Consider the following 21,770-nt stretch of genomic DNA (forward strand, 5'->3'; position numbering starts at 1 on the left):
CTGGCTGTGTTTATCTCTATAGTGTCAGTCTGCTGCTCTCCCCGCCTCCTGCAGAACTCCAGTCCCCCCCTGCATCCCTTCCCTCCCTGCTGATTGGAGGGAAGGGACGGGGGCAGGGACCGGAGCTATGCAGGAGGCGGGGGAGCAGCTGAGACTGACACTACAGATGTAAACACAGCCTCACAGCACGGCTGTGATTTATGAGGGGTTGCAGAGTGCAGGGGGACCTTAGTGGGGTTTGGGATAGCAACAGAGGCTGGGCTGTATATGCAGATAACATTCTTTAAACACACCTCGGGTTCTCTTTAAGTTTCACTTTAAATAAATGGCAACATGCTGCCAGAGACATATTTACAAAGAGAATTTATGGTTTAAATGGTTTTATTGAAATACTTCATATTTACAATGGTTACTTTTCACTTTAAATGCTTTAAATGGACAAACATTACAAGGTTTTCTATGGTAAGTAATAAAGGGCTGGTAAACCTAAATCACAAACTGACTTCTATAAAAGCTTGTAGCATAACTGATAAACATAAGTAAACATTTGATGGCCTTGTGTCACCTGAAGATCTCTGAGAGAAGGCGGTTTGTGTGATGAGATATTTCCTGTAAGAGATACAGGGCACTTCATGAACTCCACTGTGATTCAGAGGAGGCTATAAAACAATCAGCAATGATGAAATGCTAATGAAATAGGACATACTGGGTATGTGTGCTTTTATGTCTAATTAAAAGTAGTATCCAAACCATAGTTCTGTAAGGCAACTTGTGTTTTAGGTTAAACAGCCCTTTAGCAGCATTTTTTCTTATCTGAAGCTGTAATCCAACTGCCAGATTTTGACTTAATAAAAGGGTCCAATAGATTGCGCCTTAACATCCAAAGAAATTTGTATGGTTCCTCACCTTTCTTTTCCTAGCCAGTGAAGTAGCAATATTTAATTTATACATACACAAAGTCTAAGGCCAAAGCCACACAGGCATTTTAAAGTAGCATGGCTACGCTACTAAAACTGAACTTAAATCTGCAAAAACTCACTCGATCTCCAACATCTGGTGAAATGGGATCCCTATGACACATGGAACACGGTATCCACAGATGGGCTCATGTCACATAGGCAATTCCAAGAGAAACCGTACAGTCAGTATACCGTTCTACATTTCCATTTGCCAGCATAGCGTCACCGGCAGTAGAGTGATACGCTGCTCCATGCTTAGCCAACATTGATCCACTAGCAATGAGGTAGAACATCGGTCAGTTGATAGATGCTATACTACCAATGGCAAATTTATTCTAGCAATTCTCCACTGAGACAGATTAGGAAACTGTATATGTGACATAAGTCTTATCACATACAATCATGCAGTCCTGCACTTGAACACAATCTCAGATTGTGTAGCTGTTACCATAGGGATCCCACTGCACCACACGCCAGTGTCTTTTGTGTATAATAGTGGGGAAACTTAGAAGCACGATCACACTACTACAAAAACATCAGTGTAGGTCAAGGTAGACAAACCATTTTTTTTTAGCATTTTAAACCACCATACCCAGATTTCTTAAAACAAACAGAGAGCAATGCATAAACTAATCTAACCCTCAACAACCAATCGGAGAATGCCTTTATAATATCGAATACAACAGGCATAAAAAAGTCAGATTGGTTACTTTGGGTTACTGCATTGGGAAGATGTACAGTCTTGTTTGCTTATGGTCCCACCTGAAAGCAAGACTGACTGTTATCTCCTTTGAAGCCCTTCTGTAAGCAGCAATTGGACCCCCATCCCAATGGGAGCTCTTTTCTTAATGAACTAAAGACCAACTGCCAAAATACAGCGATTCATGGGGAGCCGTATTGGAACTTCCATGCTAAAATACAACAACTCTCCTTTAAATCAGAAACCATAAGGTCGAAGTTAGGCAAAAACTCGTTGAATGGGGACAGGCCTACTGGAAGTGGATACAGAAAAATGGCGTATAAAATCCAAATGTCTGGCTGACCAAAACACAAGTCTTTTCCCAGGAATCTGCTCCAATCAGTGGCTGCAGGCAGCAGTCTAAGTTTACAACGTGCAGTATATGTACAAATTCCAGGTCAATCCACAAACTTTTGTGGGGTACAAAAAGCCGTGTCCATGCATGCATGTTCCCCAAGGGTGATGATGGCAATTCTGGAATTCCACAGAGCATCACAGGAGCATTTTGTGCAGGGAATTTTCTAGGTAAAATGACTGGAACCTCCCAATCCCAACCCTTGACATGGAAACAAGATGGCGCAGATTTCACCTGGCAGAAACAAAAGGTAATCCCACATCTCTTGTTAGGGTTTTACATTTTATTTGAGACTTTCCTTCATGCCTCATTCAGAATTTTCTTCACACACGAGCACACGGAGAGGTATTTAACTGAGATGGATTGAAAATAATGTTAAGAAAAATAAAAACACTTCTCTAATAAACAGAGACATAATGATGCTGTGGAGAAGTCTGCTTAAATAATGTCGTCCTTCTGGGTTAAAACCCTTGAACTGAGAGGGATATGAGGGGGCGGGAGGAAAGGCGAATGGGATGAGGGAAGACAGACAGGTGGCAGGTTCTTCTCATCATGTGCCGGTTACCCAAACTGGAAGAAGAAATTTCCTGGACCAGATGCTGAAAAACATAAACACAAAATAAACACTCCAGCAAACAATTAGAACAACCCCCAGATTAATGGCTAAAAGCTGAACTAAAGCGATGGAACACAGACTTCAAGCTACAAGAGATGTATGGATGGTAACAGATCTGCATTTCTTTTCATGCTCAACTGCTCCATTACCATATAAAAACACACCCACTTATTTACAGCAATATATTAAGTCAAAGTGTCTGCCTCTGCTATACAAGCAGCCCCTGATCCTCCTCAACCCATCGGCGAGTGATTTGCCTAGCGGACGGATTCGACCAAAGGCATTGTTCTGCCCACTTCCCCCCTGCCCCAGAATGCGTCGCTTGTCTTTGCCCCGTATTACCGCCCGAGGGTCAAATACCGATCCCTGACGGACGATATGTATTATATGTATGTACAGGGATTTACTTATGCCTATAGAGTAGGTGAGATTATTTTACATTTGCACTTGCTGATCCTTTGTTACACTGAGGCAGTTCGGAGGACAAACATAGCAAAAGAACAAGTTAACCCTTTGCACACTCGCATGAAAATGTTCAAACAAATGCATTCACAGATTCACTCATCCAGGCACCACTGTTATCCCTGCACCTAAGCTAAAAGCCGGGGTCTTAGTTCAAAAAGGAATGCGTTCTCTTGCTTAGTCACCTACACTGTGCAAAAGTATCCAGGTAATCCTACATGTTCTAACTCTGGCCCTGAAACATGCATAGTGCAGGCATACAAACATTCATTGCATCAAACCTATCAATGGATTAGGAGCACACATCCTGACATCCTCTCCTGGGACAGACCAATCACACAAGGGAGCTAACGTAATGTATCCATGCGCACAATGAACATACACCAGCATAAGCTGTGTGCATGCTGACAAAAAACACAGACAGGGGAAGGAGGGAGTGCACTGGATGAAAACCCTGGCCACAAGGGTCCGTAACAAGAAAATAAACATATATATTCAGGTACATCGCCTCTAGTTAGGACGTGTGCCTGGATATACGCGTTTCTTATCTTTTATGATCTGGGACTCCCTGGAGCTCAATCATAAGAAAACCTGAAGTTAAGAGATTATGGAGGCTGCCATAATGCTGTCATGTTTTTAAGGTCAACTGACTGATATGCATAACTTCTGCCATCAGCCTTGATTGAGTCACCACCTGCATGCAGTTAGTAGAAATAGAACATCTGATGCCAAGAAGATAAACAAGCTGGATATATTAAAAACAGCACAGATTTCTACATCAGCTGTGTCCATTGCAATCCTACAGGACATCATAGACATGAGTGGCCTTGGATCGCTAGGAGTGAACTGACAAATAGGGACAGGGCACTCAATGGTTTGTAAGAAACTGGTGAGAAAAGATTCCACTCGTTAGTTCAAAGGAAAATATTACTCCTTATAAAGAGATTTAGTAATGTGACATCACTTATTTATCCATCCGAAGACATGTCAACAAGTTATTTAGGGAATACCTTTAACCTCCCTGGCCGTATGATGATTTCTGGATATTCGGGTCTTTTTAAAACGTTTCAGACCCTAAAATCAGGAAAAAAAAAATAATACCGCCAGAATGCCTGCAGCAGCCCCAGCACCTCCCTTGGCTCTAGCGCTGCAATTTTACCTCTGTCCTCCAAGTGGCGCTGTAACTCTGTGGTGAGATCGATGACGGCAATCTCACCAGAGTGATTCAGAGCCTCAGAGGACAGGAAGCAGAAAAGCTACCAACATCTGGATCCCCGGAAGGTGAGTAAAAACGCCCGCTGCGCGCTATACTCTGCATAGAGTTCCCGGTGGCTAGCGTGAGCGTAGCTTCGGCATTACCGCCAGGGAGGTGAATGACCAACTGTACAAGATTTCTTTGCAAGCTTTCAAAACTTTAACGGGATAATTAGAGTGTACCAGAGATTGTACAATGGCGTTTATACTTACCTGGGGCTTCCTCCAGCCCCATAAGCACTGTGGCTTCCCTGCCGGCCTCTTTAGCCCCTCCATTCTGGCGGTACGACTCCTGGAAATCCAGTCATTCATTGCCAGTCGAGGGCTTCCTGTGCATGTGCGCCCTCACCGTGTTAAACGGGTTTTTTTTCCAGGCTTAATATTTCCTTTATCTTTCTTCTTCAGGCATGATACAGACGTAATGTACGGTTCTGATCCAGCTCTGTATCATGCCTGAAGAAGAAGCGTAAACTGTTTGAAAACTTGCAGAGAAATCCTGTACAGTTAGAGGTATCACTGAAACAACTTTTTTTTTTTTTAACTGCCATTAAAAGGTAACACCTAAACAACTTTGGTTTTGTCTTTGGATTCTCTCCATGACTAACACTGGACCACACACAACTGACTTTATTCATGTGATTTTAGGGTTAGACCCCTTCCAAACATAATCCTACCTAATAAAACCCCTGTGTCCCTGCATCCTCCTGTGGCTGTGCTTTTTCGCACTGTGTATGGGCGGCACACGGGCGGCTGTTAGAGCAGGAGGAGGATGGGGCCAGAGGGGCGGGCGTGCTGGTGCATCAGCGTGCGTGTATATTATTATATATACTAGTAGACATAAGCCTGTTAGCATAACGGGCTCTAGGCCTCCTTCACAACCTTCCTCCCGACCCTGTCACCGCTGCATGTCAGCATACACGCACGCTGGTTTCCATCCAGGATTCCAGGATCACCCCAAGGTTTCGCACAGAGTCTTTATACTGTACGGTATCTCCCCCAATTGCAATATATACTGCAATCCTTATCTGCACGTTTTAATTGGTACGCTTGCTACTCCCTTGCAAAAGTCTGCTGTACAATCTGTGACTGCAATCCTTATCTGCACGTTTTAATTGGTACGCTTGCTACTCCCTTGCAAAAGTCTGCTGTACAATCTGTGACTGCAATCCTTATCTGCACGTTTTAATTGGTACGCATGCTGCATACATTGCTACTAAGATTGTTTAATATAAATTTAAGTAGTTCAGCAGTGTTAGTAAATTCCCATATTATATTTGTGAATCCTTTGTGTTCCGGCCCAGTGAGCAGTAATTATTTATTGCAGCAGGCCTGGTTTTTGGTAGCCACTCCCATCCTCAGCTGAACTGTTTTCCCAATTTCTAATTGAGAATCACTTCCAATTCAGCCATGGCAGCCATCATACCTATTTAAGCGCTGGGGCTTGGTCACTCGTGCCATTTAATTCCTAAGTGCCATTTATTACAAAGTGCTTTACAACTTACCAAGAATTCACCCAGGAATTCAAACAGGATTCAACAGCCACAGGACTCTGCTGGAAACTACTACTCTGCATCCACAACTGCCTCCGATGCTATTGCTACAAATACCACTGCTGGACATATGTTGCACAGCCAAGTAGACTCTGCTTCTTTATTTACACAGGTTTGCTTGCACTAACTGCATACTCATATAAACTGTTTAGGAGTTGGAAATTTCCTGCTGATAATCATTGACACTTACCATGTTTACTGCACTTTTTCTTATGTTCTGCCTGTCTGCAAACATCTACAAGTTGCATTGCAATATGCATCCTCCCAGTGTACCACACTCCATATTAATTTCACCTGCTCTGCTTTCCTCACCTTACTCAGCTTCTCATGAACTGTTAGCTCTCCTGAAATCTCTCTCTCCCTCCAGCAGCTCAAAAACCTCACAAACATTTAAATCCCATTCACATTTGCTTACTCTCTCCCTCCTACTCTTACTTGCAGCTGGTGATATATCACCCAATCCTGGGCCGCAGCCTGCTGCCAGACAAGCATCCCCTGCTGACCTGCTTCATACACTTCACAGCCCTCTGTCCACAAATAACCTCAACACCCATCCTCGCTCCAACCTCATTTCCATCCATCCATCCCACCCACAAACACATACTCCACCTACCCTGCGGTCTCTGGAATGCCAGATCCGTCCGCAACAAACTTACAGCAGTCCACGACCTCTTCCTCTCCAAATCCCTCACCATCCTCTCACTCACTGAGACATGGCTCACCCCCTCTGACTCTGCCGCAGAGGCTGCCCTCTCCTACGGGGGGCTTCACCTCAGTCACACCCCCAGAGCAGACAAGACCGGGGGAGGGGTGGGTCTGCTCCTCTCCCCATCCTGCACCTTTCGTGTCCTCACCCCACCTACCTCTCTGCAATTCATATAATTTGAGGCCCACACCATCCGCCTCTACCACCCCCTCCCTGCCATTGTTGCGGTCTTATACCGCCCTCCGGGCTCCACCCCACAATTTCTCGATGACCTTGCCTCCTGGCTCCCTCACATCCTCTCCTCTGACCTCCCCACCATCATCCTTGGGGATTTCAATATTCCCATCGATGAAGCCCAGAGCACCGATGTGACCCGGCTACTCACCATTGCCAACTCACTTGGACTAGTACAACACGCCAACACCCCCACTCACACTGCAGGTCACACTCTCGACCTTATGTTCACTAAATCCACCACCATTGCAGACCTTGACATCTCACCCTTTCCACCCTCAGACCATCACCTTCTCACCTTCAACCTCCTCACGGAAGGCACCTCCAAATTACCCACCCACCCAGTCGATGGCAGCGAGACCTACGCAAGCTCAACCCTAGTGTCCTTGCTGATCCCCTCCATGCCCTCTCCTCCACTCTCCCCACCATAACCTGTCCTAATCTTGCTGCAGCTCAGTATCGCCAAACTCATCTGCCCTAGAGAAAGCTGCTCCACCAATATTTCGCCGCAACCGACCCCCTAACCCCCAGCCCTGGAGCACTACCCATACTCGCAACCTCCAGAGGAAAACACACACTACTGAAAGGAAATGGAGAAAAACTAGACTTAACCAGGATTTCCTACAGTACAAGACCAACCTGCTGCAGTTCCACACTGCCCTTGCTCATGCGAAGCAGGAATACTTTACCAAGCTCATCGGAGCACAAGCTTCCAACCCCCGGCGTCTTTTGCCAGTTTCAACTCCCTGCTTAACCTCCTTGCCGGTTATCCCGAGCTCAGCTCGGGGTAACCTGCGCAGGAGGATTTCTCAGGCCCCGCTGGGCCTATTTGCATAATTGTTTTTTCCCTACACGCAGCTAGCACTTTGCTAGCTGCGTGTAGTACGCGATTGCCGCCGCTACCCGCCGCGCCAAGCCGCCCCCCTGCGCAGCCTGGCCAATCAGTGCCAGGCAGCGCTGAGGTGCGGATCGGGATTCCCTGTGACGTTTCGACGTCCATGACGTCGGTGATGTCATCCCGCCCCGTCGCCATGGCGACCGGGGAATCCCTGCAGGAAATCCCGTTCTGAACGGGATTTCCTGCTTACTCTCATCGCCGAAGGCGATCGGAGTGGGTGGGGGGATGCCGCCGCTCAGCGGCTATCATGTAGCGAGCCCTGGGCTCGCTACACGATTTAAATTTTTTTTTAAAAAAAGTTCTGCGCTGCCTCCTTGCCGGCGTTAATTAGACCGGCAAGGAGGTTAAAAACACCCACCATCCGTTTCCTCCCTCTCTGCCACAGATTTAGCCACCCACTTCACCAACAAAATTGTCTCCATCCGCCAGGAAATATCCAATCTCCAATCTTCACCTCCCACCCCCTCCCAACCAGCTCCTCCTCCACCCTATCCTCCCCTCACATCCTTCACTCCTACTACCACCGAGGAAGTCAACCACCTACTGCAGACTTCCCATACCACTACTTCCCCCCTCGACCCCATCCCTTCTGATTTACTCCAGCCTCACTTCAAGGAATTGGCCCCAGTCCTCACTACCCTGCTCAACCTCTCCCTATCCACAGGCACCTTCCCCTCAGACTTCAAGCAGGCCACTGTACTACCCCTGCTCAAGAAACCCTCCCTCGATCCCTCGCTACCCTCCAACTACCGTCCTATCTCCCTCCTCCCCTTTGCCTCAAAACTCCTTGAGTGTCTGGTTCACAAACTCCTGACCCAGTACCTCAATGCCAACTCACTGCTAGACCCACTGCAATCTGGATTTCGGCCTGCCCACTCAACCAAAACTGCTCTCACCAAAGTGGTCAACGACCTTGCCTTAGATAAAGCTGAAGGTAAATACTCCTCCTCCTTGAACTTTCAGCAGCTTTTGACACAGTAGATCATCCCCTACTCCAGTCCCTCCAATCCATGGGCATTCACGATCTCGCCCTGTCCTGGCTTTCATCCTACCTCTCCAACCGCTCCTTCACGACCGCCTTCAATGAGTCCTCATCCACCCCAAACCACCTCTCGGTGGGAGTCCCCCAAGGTTCGGTCCTTGGCCCCCTACTGTTCACCCTATACACATCTTCCATTGGCAAGGTTATCTCCTCCATGGGTTTTAACTATCATCTGTATGCAGATGACACCCAGATCTACCTCCACACCCGACATATCCACCACTACCATGGACAAGGTCTCCTCCTGCCTATCAGCCATCTCCTCCTGGATGTCCGCTAGGTTCCTGAAACTAAATCTAGACAAAACGGAATTTATGATCTTCCCACCCCAGCCATCCACGAACCTCCCAGATGTGCATTTCACTGTTAACCACACTACCATTCGCCCTACCTCTCAAGCCCGCTGTCTGGGTGTCACCCTGGACTCCGCACGCTCCTTCACTTCCCACATCCAAAACCTCACAAAGTCCTGCAACTTCCACCTTCGTAACATCTGTAAGATTCGCCCTTTCCTGACCTCTGCCACCACCAAACTCCTCATCCATGCCCCTATAATTTCCCGCCTTCACTACTGCAATGCCCTGCTGTCTGGTGTCCCTATGACCCGAACAGCCCCACTGCAGTCCATCATGAATGCAGCAGCCAGAATTATCCACTGCTCCCATCGCTCCACCACGGCAGATCCCCTCCTAGAATCCCTCCACTGGCTTCCTACCCAGGCCAGAATCAGATTCAAGATACTGTGTCTGACCTACAAATCTGTCCACAAAACCTGTCCAACCTACATTTCCGATCTTACTCAGAGGTACACACCTAGCCGCTCACTCCGCTCTTCCAATGAACTTCGCCTATCCCGCCCCCCGCATCACCCAGTCCCATGCACGCCTCCAGGACTTCTCAAGAGCTGCTCCAAAACTATGGAACTCCCTACCTCCACCCATTAGGGCAGCCCCCAACATTTTCAAGAAAGCCCTCAAAACTCACCTTTTCACTCTGGCCTACTACCCCTCACAAGTGCTCTAAACCTACAGCTGAACTCTGGTCCCCTACCGTTCATGTCCTTACCTCTCCCTCTAGATTGTAAGCCTTTGGGCAGGGTCCTCCTTTTGTGTCCTGGTTCCAACTTGGTAGTTGGAACCAAAAATCTCAAATTTGGACTCATCAGACCAAAGCACAGATTCCACTGGTCTAATGTCCATTCCTTGTGTTCTTTAGCCCAAACAAGTCTCTTCTGCTTGTTGCCTGTCCTTAGCAGTGGTTTCCTAGCAGATATTCTACCATGAAGGCCTGATTCACAGAGTCTCCTCTTAACAGTTGTTCTAGAGATGTGTCTGCTGCTAGAACTCTGTGTGGCATTGACCTGGTCTCTAATCTGAGCTGCTGTTAACCTGCGATTTCTGAGGCTGGTGACTCGGATGAACTTCGCAGCAGAGGCGACTCTTGGTCTTCCTTTCCTGGCCGGTCCACATGTGAGCCAGTTTCTTTGTAGCGTTTGATGGTTTTTGACACTGCACTTGGGGATACTTTCAAAGTTTTTCCAATTTTTCGCTCTGACGGACCTTAATTTCTTAAAGTAATGATAGCCACTCGTTTTTCTTTAGTTCGCTGCTTTTTTCTTGCCATAATACAAATTCTAACAGTCTGTTCAGTAGAACCATCAGCTGTGTATCCACCTGACTTCTCCACAATGCAACTGATGGTCCCAACCCCATTTATAAGGCAAGAAATCCCACTTATTAAACCTGACGGCACACCTGTGAAGTGAAAACCATTTCAGGAGACTTCCTCTTGAAGGTCATCAAGAGAATGCCAAGAGTGTGCAAAGCAGTAATCAAAGTAAAAGGTGGCTACTTTGAAGAACCTTGAAGACATATTTTCAGTTGTTTCACACTTTTTGGTTATGTACTAGCTTCCACGTGTTAATTCATAGTTTGGATGCCTTCAGTGTGAATCTACAGTGTTCATAGTCATGAAAATAAAGAAAACTCTTTGAATGAGAAGGTGTGTCCAGACGTGTGTGTATGTGCGTGCGTGCATTTTATTGTTTTTTTGTTTATTTTCCTTGTATTACAGAATTGGTTTTGTAGCTCTGAAAAGTCACACCACACATGAAATCTTTTATTCATAAGAGGCCCCTTTTGCATACAGGAGTCCTAGCACAGCATATGGAGTAATGTAACGAGCTTCAAGCCACTGTGCTTGTCACCAGATGCCATTGTATGAAGCGGTTCTGTCAATGAGGAGAGCTGTGAGAGAAGCAGCCACACAGGGACATCACAGTCCATGCATTGTCTATATAATGGTGAAAAGAGAAGGGGATCTCTGAAGTGAGGCAGCTGCACATTACATAGATGTACAGTGTCAGCTCTGCTTTATTAATATACACTGCCTGTCTTCACACACCAAGTACACAATAGTGCCAATTGACCCTCAAACAAGAAAGCCATTCAAATATTGCATAAATGCTGCTCTATTGCAGGAAACCAGTAAGAAAATCTGACAAAACATATAACCTTCATGCGGACACATGCTAAACTAAAACTTTGCCAATACATTCCCATCATAATGTCAAGGCTAATATAGGGCTCATTCAAACTGGGTATGTTACCCCCATTTGACAATGCAATAAACACAAAGGAGCAAAGTAAAATTAGTTCTTACAATATACCTACACCCAAAAAGCCAGCACAGCACAGCGAGGATAGGAACAACCATGTTGGGTCATAGAGTAAGGCCTGGAACCCGCTAGCAGCACTTTTCTAAGCCTTTTTGTAAGTGCTTTGTGATTTGAAAAGCTCTTGCTAATGTAATGCTATGGGTAATGTTATGGGTGTGGTCCCACTTGAAGGACGTGATTTTTTAAAAATCCCCCATAGCATTACATTAGCAAAAGCTTTTCAAATCACAAGCACTTGAAAACATCAGAATTGTGTTATAGTGATCTGGTGTCCAGCTGATTGGGAAGTAAGATTCAAGTTTGAGTTAATTGTTCCCACCCCTCCCTCATTAAAGGGTCACTTAAGTCACTGTAAAAAAAAAAAAAAATTTTTACTCACCTGGGGCTTCCAGCAGCCCCCTACAGCTGTATCGTGCCCACGCCGACTCCATCAGATGCTCCTGGCCCCGCCGGCAGCCCCTTCCGGTTTCGGCAACAGGAGCCGACCGGCCGGGAACGCGAGTGATTCTTCGTATTCCCGGCCACAATAGCGCCCTCTATGCTGCTATAGCATCTAGCAGCATAGAGGGCGCTATTGTGGCCGGGAATGCGAAGAATCACTCGCGTTCTTAGCCTGTCGGCTCCTGTCGCCGAAACCGGAAGTGGCTGCCGGCGGGGCCAGGAGCATCTGATGGAGTCGGCGTGGGCACGATACAACTGTAGGGGGCTACTGGAAGCCCCAGGTGAGTAAAACTCTTTATTTTACAGTGACTTAAGAGTCCCTTTAATCTGCTCTTATTGGCCAACTGTCATTAAATGTGTGCCCATCTGTCACCAATAGCATAGAATACATGAAAAAGACTGTCACTTCTCAAGTTATAAATGTTTATTGACTCCTACTCAAAGCCACATAGGCCCCTTCCTCTATTGGTTTACAATGGGAGTACTGTCAATCAACCATCTGCAAATAGATGGAGAAAAAAGTAGAAGCTGTAGAATCCCATCTTCCTGGAATTTAAGATCTCTGTAGATGGTGACTGCAGCCAAGAGAGAGATACTCGATGTTTGAAAGGAAAGCCATGGTAAGTTTGGACAAGATACTAAAGGATAGAAATGATGCTTTACCAACAAAGATCAGGATAGTTAAAGGACAATCGAAGTGAGAAGAGTATGGAGACTGCAATATTTATTTCCTTTTAACCTCTTAAATCCCCCCCCCCCCCCAACACGCAATCCGCACGCATCAGCATCTGAGCCTCCCAAGGGGACAGCCGAGCGTCACAGCTGTTCCCAATACAGTGCTGCCATAGATCGCAGCACTGTACAATGTGAATAGCCGTCTAACAGCGATCACCGCTGGCAGACTGATGCCGGAGCGGAGCTCCATCATTCAAGCGGGGATGCGCGCGCGATCCTCTGCAATCTCCGCCCCCAGGACTTTACGCCAATTGGCGTTAAGCAGTATTAGGGGAGCTACAGTGTTTATTCTCTGTGGACATGCTCGGATTGGCACAGAGGACTTTTGTCCCCTGCAGCCAATCTCCTTGCTAGCAGCAGCAGCGCGATCGCGGGCATCTGCCCACACAATCGCCTGCAGACCATCCAAACTGCAGAGACGTGGCTAGCGCGTCCCTGCGGCTCTAACTACTGCAGACGTGAAGCCCACGTCCGTGCGGAAGAAATGGCTAAAGATCTTTAATTACCCGGGGCTTCCTTCACCCCCATGAGCAACAATGCGCCCCTCGCCATCCTCCGTTAACCAGCAATCAGCTCCAGTATTCTGCTCAGTCGGGCACAGTCTGACTTAGGGCCGGTTCACACGGACGCTTGGCGGCGTCTACCGTCAAGCGTTCGGGACCCATCGGCTAAACTCTCCCATTCAAGTGAATAGGAGCGTTTAGCATTGCGCGGTTACCGTCGATTACCGTCGATTGCATAAACGCGGCGTTCTGATCCCGATTTAACGCATCGTTTCGGCCGTCCCTAGAAGCCGCATGCAACGTCTAGGGACGGCTAGCCGGCGCGTCTTCATGTCCCCCTGCGGGGACGAGAAACGCCGATCGCGACGATCTCTGTACCGCCGCCACCGAACGGGACGTCACAGGACGACGCGACTTCCTGGCCGCCCCAACGCCGCCTGCCGTCCGTGTGAACCGGCCCTTAGACATGTGGGCACAAATTTTTACCCGAGTCTCATGCCATACACAGCTGGACAGAGGTTTCATTTAATGTGGTCAATCCAATCAAATCATTATGATCAGGTCTAAAGACCCGCAACTGTACTCAGCTGTAAACAGCCCAAAAACCATCTGATGGCAGTTATCTACAACCACCTGATTTATCTGGTGTACAAAGGATAATACAACAACATGTAAAGACTGAAAGATATGAAGGTGATTTTGGATTAAGGGGAAAACAGAGCAATGGACCTCTTTCCTCTGTCTCTCTTGTCACTGTTCTATCACACACTTCTGTCTTGAATGTCACGGTTAATTTTTTTTTTCTAGGCCTTCACCCTCCGTCCCCAATAATGAATAAAAAAATAGATGTATAAAACTTACTCTCACCTTCGAAGCTGAAACCTCCTGGACTGCTGAAGAATGCCTTGAAGATATTGTTGGCATCAAAATCTGAAAGAAAAGACAGTACTCATCAGTATCACGACAACAAGATATTGCTGAAGTAAGAAAAACAAAACTGCAATGAATTCATTCCATTTCATCACATGCAGGTACCAGACATTATCATTAGGCTTAGTATTGTTGTGTACAGGGGTTTCCAGCTGGTCCCAGATTTCTTCTATTTCTGCTGGAGCTTGGTGCCACTCATGCTTCTCCCTGCCTTCCCACAAAACACTGCAAGTTGTTCAGCCAGACGCAAAGGAGCGAGTCTAAATAGCTTTTATTTTAAAACTGATGCTGGAAAAGTTCTGGGGTGGTTCATTTTGGGTGACAAAAATTCAACCGGTGTATGCAGCATTTCAAGACTGCTCCCTTAAGGCCCGGTTCACATTAGTGTTTTTTTCCAGATCAGAACCGGAATGCATGCTGTACAAACGGAACGGATGTAAAAGTATCCAATGTTAACCTATGGATCCATTCACATACGTCCTTTGGTACAGATACGTTCCGGTCCCCGGATCTAAAAATTGCTGCAGGCCCTAATTTTCTGGACCGTTCAGCCCAGCAGAACAGACAAAAAATGCTGCAGCATTGGGACAATGGAAAACGGAACAAACGCAATTGGGGCAATGGAAAACGGAACGTTTGTTCACACCAGTGAAAAAACGGACCGTTCCACGGGGGAAGGGGGCATGGTCCGCTGCGAACCTGAGCGACTGGGGGTGGGGGAGGGTGCAGCAGCTGGGCGGGTGGGTGAGGGAGGGTTTATACATACCTAATCTTCTGTAGCAGCAGGCGGTAGAGGTTTCCGCCTTCTTCCATGTTATGTGACTAGTCACATGACGCGCTGTGTAGTCACAGCGGAAGAAGAGAAAGCCTCTACCGCCGGCTGCTACTGAAGATTAGGTATGTATTTGCTGAGTGAAAGCTGATCCGATCAATCATTGATTGATTCACCATGTGAACTGGTCTGCAGATAGAGCCATCCGGATCCGGTGAAGCGGAGAACGGATCCGCTCACCGAATCCTTTTGGTTTGAAATGCAAATGTGAACCAGGCCTTACAGAGATAAAAGCTTTGAGATGGATATTCACTTCAGTCTGGCAGGTTGGCCCATTTCCTTTACAGCACTCTTGAATTGCTCCAGCCCCACCCGTAGTGTTTTAAAGCGGAATATAACCCTGCATTTCAACTTTGCTCTAAAACATTATTTACAGTATATTATAGGCAACCAGCATTTTTTTTTTTACTAGACCAGCATTGGAAGGGTTACACAGAGCTTTAAAGTTCCTAGAGATTTCTGCAGACGCATCCGAAGCTGACATAGATACATTTATGTAAACAAAATGTATCTAAGTGTTGAATGTGACTCATCTCTCTGACTGAGAAGGAGTTGGAGGACAGCCAAAGAGTGTGTAACATTTATCAATAGATACATATAACTAAATAGAATGTAACAATCTGAACTTCTGCATATCTCTCCACTGAACTTTAAACCTCTGTGTTTAACCTTTCCAATGCTGGTCTAGTAAAAAAAAATGCTTTTTGCATATAATATGCTCAGGGGCGTAGCAATAGGGGGTGCAGAGGTAGCGGCCGCATCGGGGCCCTTGGGCCAGAGGGGCCCCAAAGGGCCCTCCCTCAAATACAGTATTAGCTCTCTATTGGTCCTGTGATCATAATATTCACTTCTATAGATAATTTGAATAGTGGTAATCATTAATAAACTGTTCCCTGTCCCCTTCTTGTACCTCTAACACTGTAGTTGCCATTGGCAGGTTTTGGTGCGCTGTATCAATTGTTATGTATAGAGTGCTTGGGGGGGGGCCCCATTGTAAAAATTGCATCGGGGCCCACAGCCCCTTAGCTACGCCACTGAATATGCTGTAAATAATGTTTTAGAGCAAAGTTGAAATGCAGGGTTATATTCCGCTTTAAGGCCCTCGATGAGGAGCAGTGGGGAGCGTAAGTCCTCTTTCATATGGACAGTTGGCGGTGAATTCCTCGCCAGTCAGCTGCTCTCATGCACCATCCAGGCACTTGTTAGTGCTTGTTACCAGCGCTGGACAGGTGCCCATCCCCATGTAGTTACATATGAGCATGACCACAGTCCTGCTCAAATGCAACTTCCAACTTCCCTGCGGGCAGGTAATGCCACAGTTTGTCAAGCACTGATGTTAGTGATGTTACAAACGCTGCCATTCAGCTGCATGAAATTGCAGCCAAATGTCTGAGTGAACATTTTTTTTTTAGCGACCTACAGGAAGTGATGGAGCAGAGTGGTCTGTACACGCAGATAAGCACCCAGTGATACAAGTTAGAGCTTTTTACTGAAGAAAAACATGCAGAGATAAAACATACACCACCATCAGGCGATGCAGCTTACTTAGAACAGAGAGGAACACAGAGAATGAATACAGGGAAACACAATACCATAGAGATCATCACTTCATTTTACAGAAGTGACATCTTGTGGTTGAATTACTATACTGCAGCTTAAAAGAATTCTGTTGATGCAAATGTCCATCATTAGATATGTAAGGATCCTATCAGCACTTACCTCCCATATTCATACCATCCTCATCCAAGTCCTGCCCACTGTCATAGCGAGCTTTCTTTTTCGGATCTGACAACACTGTAAAGGCCTCACCGACTTCTTTGAATTTCTTCTCTTCTTCTTTTTGGATTTCAGTTGTAGCACCGCTATGTCTGTCTAAAAGTATTAAGAGTACAAAGGAAATAAGTTTACCAATGTAAGTATGGCACCTTAAGATAGTAAATGATGGTGGCAGCACACTGAAGAATAATGCCACCAAGTAGTGCACTGTAAATATTAGCATGGTCTATTGTGTACGTTGAAAATGGTACAGGAAACCCTGCTTTATGTTAAATGCATATATTCATTGTAATACTGTGCCCACAACAACAGCCAGTGCTCTGTATGCTTTATGCCAGCAGCTCCACTGATACTGGAAAAGATCTGGGGTGGTTTATTTTGGGTGACCAAAACTGGGTATGCTTTACCACCGACAAACCACGTGCCTCAGGACTTTATGGGAACAAACGGAGTTCACTCACTCAGGAATTCAGCAGCAGCCTTCATTCAGCTTCACTTTCAATGTAATACTGCACTGTGCACTTTCTGTGCTGGCTTTACTGGACTTCTAATTACTAAGGATAGTCAATGAATTTTTCAGAATTTTATACAGATCTATACAAAACAAAGCTGAATTCCGTGGAAGATGAGACTGCTCTTTTAAAGAGAAACTCCGACCAAGAATTGAACTTTATCCCAATCAGTAGCTGATACCCACTTTTACATGAGAAAAATAATGATTTTCACAAACAGACCATCAGGGGGCGCTGTATGACTGATTTTGTGCTGAAACCCCTCCCACAAGAGGCTCTGGTACCGTACGGTACTCTGGGCAAACTGTCACAATGTAACAATGTTCAGACAGGAAATAGCTGTCTGTTAAAGCCAGACCAGCTAGAAACAGCTCCATAATCTGCCCACAGTAACAATGTCACCATGTAATACATGTCAGAATGTGAATCGGGGAGAGGAAAGATTTTACAATGAGCAAACACAGACTAAATCATGTATACATAATTATTGTAAAAATGAAGCACTTTTTTTATTACATTATTTTCACTGGAGTTCCTCTTTAATTTAGGACCTGGATCTGCCAACCCTATCCCCTGAAGCCGTTAAAGAATTAGACGCCCCGATTACTTCACAGGAGATAGCTGCAGCCATCTCCTTTTTTAAACAAAATGAAGCACCAGGGCTAGATGGAATCCCGATCGAATGGTATAAAAAAAAGCCCATTGTTGTACCCCCATGAACCTGTTTATTTCAGCATATCGGAGACTAAAGCCCTTCCCGATATGAAGTATGAAGCCCTCATAACCCTTATTTTGAAACCCAACAAAGATCCTTCCTCATGTGATTCTTGTCCGATATCTCTTATCAATACGGACATTAAAATTCTAGCTAAAATATTGGCCACTCGGTTAAATAATCATATAGCTTCCATAATCCACCCGAATCAGACAGGTTTGATTCCCGGTCGCTCAACCAGAATTAGACGATTATATTCAAATCTACAACTTCCACACAAAAATGCTGGAATGAGAGTAATCCTCTCAGATGCCAACAAGGCATTCGACTATTGAATGGCCTTATGTGGCAGCAATTCTTAAAGAGACTCTGTAACAACAAAAACCTCCCCTGGGGGGGTACTCACCTCGGGTGGGGGAAGCCTCCGGATCCTAATGAGGCTTCCCACGCCGTCCTCTGTCCCACGGGGGTCTCGCCGCAGCCCTCCGAACAGCCGGCGACTGTGCCGACTGTCAGTTCAATATTTACCTTTGCTGGCTCCAGCGGGGGCGCTGTGGCGACTTTCGGCACGGAAATAGACGGAAATACCCGATCTCCGTCGGGTCCGCTCTACTGCGCAGGCGCCGGAAACTTGCGCCTGCGCAGTAGAGCAGACCCGACGGCGATCGGGTATTTCCGCCTACTTCGGCGCCGAGAGGCATCAGAGCGCCTGCGCAGGAGCCAGGAAGGTAAATATTGCGTCACCGCTGTACGGAGGGCTACAGCGAGACCCCCGAGGGACGCAGGACGGCGTGGGAAGCCTCATTAGGATCCTGAGGCTTCCCCCACCCGAGGTGAGTACCCCCCAGGGGCCGTTTTGTCGTTACAGTTCCTCTTTAAACAATTTGGATTTGGAGATGCTTTCCAACGCTGGTTTCAGATACTTTAGAATAAACCCAGCGCTAAAATTAGAGTCAACTCTTTAATATTTCCTACTTTCTCCATTGCTAGAGGAACTCGATAGGGATGCCCCTTATCACCACTCCTGTTTGCCCTGGCGGTAGAGCCCCTGTCACAAGCTATACGCCTTAACCCAAATATACAGGGCCTCCTAATCAATAAATTAGAAGAGCGTATATCGCTCTATGCAGACTAACTAATATACTTGGCAGATCCAGGTCCTTCATTGGAAACTGTTCTTACAACATATGAAAACTTTTATAAAATTTCAGGCATTTCTATTAACTGGTCTAAATCAGTTCTCTTTCCACTAGATGTGTTCGATACTCAATTACTACAAAGTCACAATTACAAGTGGTAGAAAGTTTTAAGTATCTGGGAATCTGGATTAATCGCCCCACAGTGCTTTTTATAAATACTAATCTTATCCCAGTTCTGGATACTAAACTAAAACAAAAATGACCTCTCTCCCTCTCAATGTCTGTGGCAGAATATGTGTCATTAAAATGATAGTGGCTCCTAAGCTGTTATATGTCCTACAGATGGCTCCATTATGGATACCGCAAACACTTTTTAAACACCAACTCTGTAATAGTATCCTTTATCTGGTCAGGAACGTCACCCCGAATAGCTCTATTGACATTGCAATTACCTACCTCTCAAGGAGGTTTGGCAGTCCCCAATTTTTTTAGATATCATTTGGCTGCACAGCTGGTTCCTGTCCAAGGTTGGCTAAGCGGAGATAGACTGGACTCCAGTTTAGCAACAGAAGCGGATATAGCAGGATTTTATGAGTCACTTTGTGGTGCAATATATAGATATGGGGTATCAAGTGGGAGTGAGGGAACAGCCATTATTCAGAACTCTATAAAAAGGTGTATAAAAGATCCCGTAATCTGCTTGGTGAACCCACTCAGTATGTATCTCAAAGTACTCCATTGTGGGGTAAGCCCAAAATCCCTGATTTATATTCCGTACCGGACATAGCATTTTGGTATAAATACAATATTACTTATGTCTCACAGTTATTTGAAGGTGGGGTTTTCAAAGACCTTGCTGTGTTAAAAGCCGTATGTGGCCTCCCGCAACAAGCTCCCTTTAGATATTTCCAGCTCCGACATGCAATTAAAGCACAACTAGGTCTGTCTGGAGTTTCACTAGCTCCCTCAAACCTTGAATCAATGCGATCAAAAAAAGAAAAGACCAAACTGGTATCCAGTCTGTATAATTTTTAATGACATATAGTAATACTCCCAAAACTCAAAAAACTAGAGATAAATGGCTAACGATTGATCCCAGAATACCACAAGAGAACTGATTTGAACTCGAAGAATTTTTCCCTAAAGTAGGGATTGCATCACATGATAGACTCCATCATGTTAAGTGGTTTTATCAGGCGTACCTTTCACCCCAAAGACTAGCCAACATGAGTCCTCTGCATGATGGCTGCTGTTTCAAGTGCAAAACTCCTACTGCTAATTTTATTAATTGTGTCTGGGAATGTCTTTTAGGGCCCTTTTCCACTAGCAGTCGCTAGCGTTCACGCTGAGCGCTAGCGATTGCTGAATCGCAATTACCGGCGATTCCCCGACGTTCGCGGCCGCGATTTTGCTATGCTATGCACTGCATAGCAAAATCGCGGCAATTATCGCTCCGCCGCGCGTTCGCGTTCCCCGCAAAAACGAATCGCGGTAGTGAAAATAACCTACCGCGATTCCCATGTTAAAAAGCAAACCGTAGCGATTGTAAAATCGCTAGCGGTTTGCGTTTTTGCGATTCAGCCAGCGCTGGTGGAAAAGGGTTAGTGAATAAATACTGGAAATCAGTGATCCACTTTCTTAGAGATACTCTCCAACTTCCAGTTACCCTGGAGTTTAAGATATGTTAGGAAATGCGGGAGACATTGCGATCTCTAAACTTTAACTGCTGTTACTAAGAATTAGAAAAAAGAAAAAAGCTTTAATGTTAAAATGGAAGTTATCTTCTCTCCCCTCTCTATTGAAATGGATAAAACTGGTTAATGTAGCATTACCATTATATAAACTGACTTACCAGGCATGTAACCAATTCAAGAAGTTTGATAAAGTCTGGCATAAGTGGGTGGATACTTCTGAAACCACAATTCCTCATCTTGATATAAATGTAGCAGTACAGGACCTATACCAGGTGTAGTTACTGGACTTAATTATGTCTCTCTCATCTCCTCATGTTCTGTTAAACTTTACGGTTTAGTATAGATATGTCGGCAAATATGGTTCCGCTGATATAATAGATCTTTGTGATTATATTAGCAAGAATGTTGACGATGGGCGGGGCTTCATCGCGACATGCGTTTTGAGCGCTTCCAGTAGCCGGCCGGCCGAGCTGCAAGTAACTGAGCCTTGGATCTTTGTGTGCTCTCCGTCTACACTCACCACCCGGGGTCGAGCCGATAGGCATAGGCTCCCCGCTGAGGCACGAGCAGGGTTGAGCCGAAGACAATAGGAGGAACCTGACGAGATTACAGCAGGACAAGAGGACCTGACGAGTCAGACTGTTGATGGGGTGGTAAGAGCCAGCTGCCCTGCAGCATATACTTTACAGTGTCGGGAGGAACTGTGCAGCCTGAGCCGTGTCACGGCTTATGATCATTACCAGTTATGCCAATACAGCAGCCACTTTATCCAGCACTCTGGGGAAACTAGAGGATTGGTACCGGTACCAGAGTGAATGGGATGTGTGTGGGTATGCTGAGAGGTGTGGTGGTCACGGAACGCTCCGCATTATTTTTAATTGATTTTAGGGTAGGATGGTGATTGTTTTTCTAATTCTCAATAAAGGTAATTATCTATTCAAAATCTCTGAGCGGCAGCGGGTTTCTTATTCCTTTAAACAGTAATTGTTCCCCATACCTGC

General features: G+C 45.9%; 1 protein-coding gene across 2 annotated transcripts in view; it reads right to left on the minus strand.

The window, feature by feature from the left end:
- Nucleotides 1-363: 363 nt before the first annotated feature.
- DNAJC7 (DnaJ heat shock protein family (Hsp40) member C7) overlaps nucleotides 364-21,770 on the minus strand; it is a 67,259-nt gene continuing 45,852 nt past the window's right edge. Inside the window, exons 12-14 of one of the 2 annotated variants that reach the window (XM_068264307.1) lie at nucleotides 16,653-16,805; nucleotides 14,039-14,101; nucleotides 364-2,652 (exon numbers count right to left, since the gene is read on the minus strand). In XM_068264307.1, the coding sequence (XP_068120408.1) occupies nucleotides 2,615-2,652; nucleotides 14,039-14,101; nucleotides 16,653-16,805 (254 nt within the window). In that variant the 3' untranslated portion in view covers nucleotides 364-2,614. Of the gene's footprint in view, nucleotides 2,653-14,032; nucleotides 14,102-16,652; nucleotides 16,806-21,770 lie in introns of both variants that reach the window. The other variant, XM_068264306.1, reaches the window with a different exon arrangement.

The sequence above is a fragment of the Hyperolius riggenbachi genome, chromosome 12 (genome assembly GCF_040937935.1).
Source record: "Hyperolius riggenbachi isolate aHypRig1 chromosome 12, aHypRig1.pri, whole genome shotgun sequence".
Taxonomy (NCBI): Eukaryota; Metazoa; Chordata; class Amphibia; order Anura; family Hyperoliidae; genus Hyperolius; species Hyperolius riggenbachi.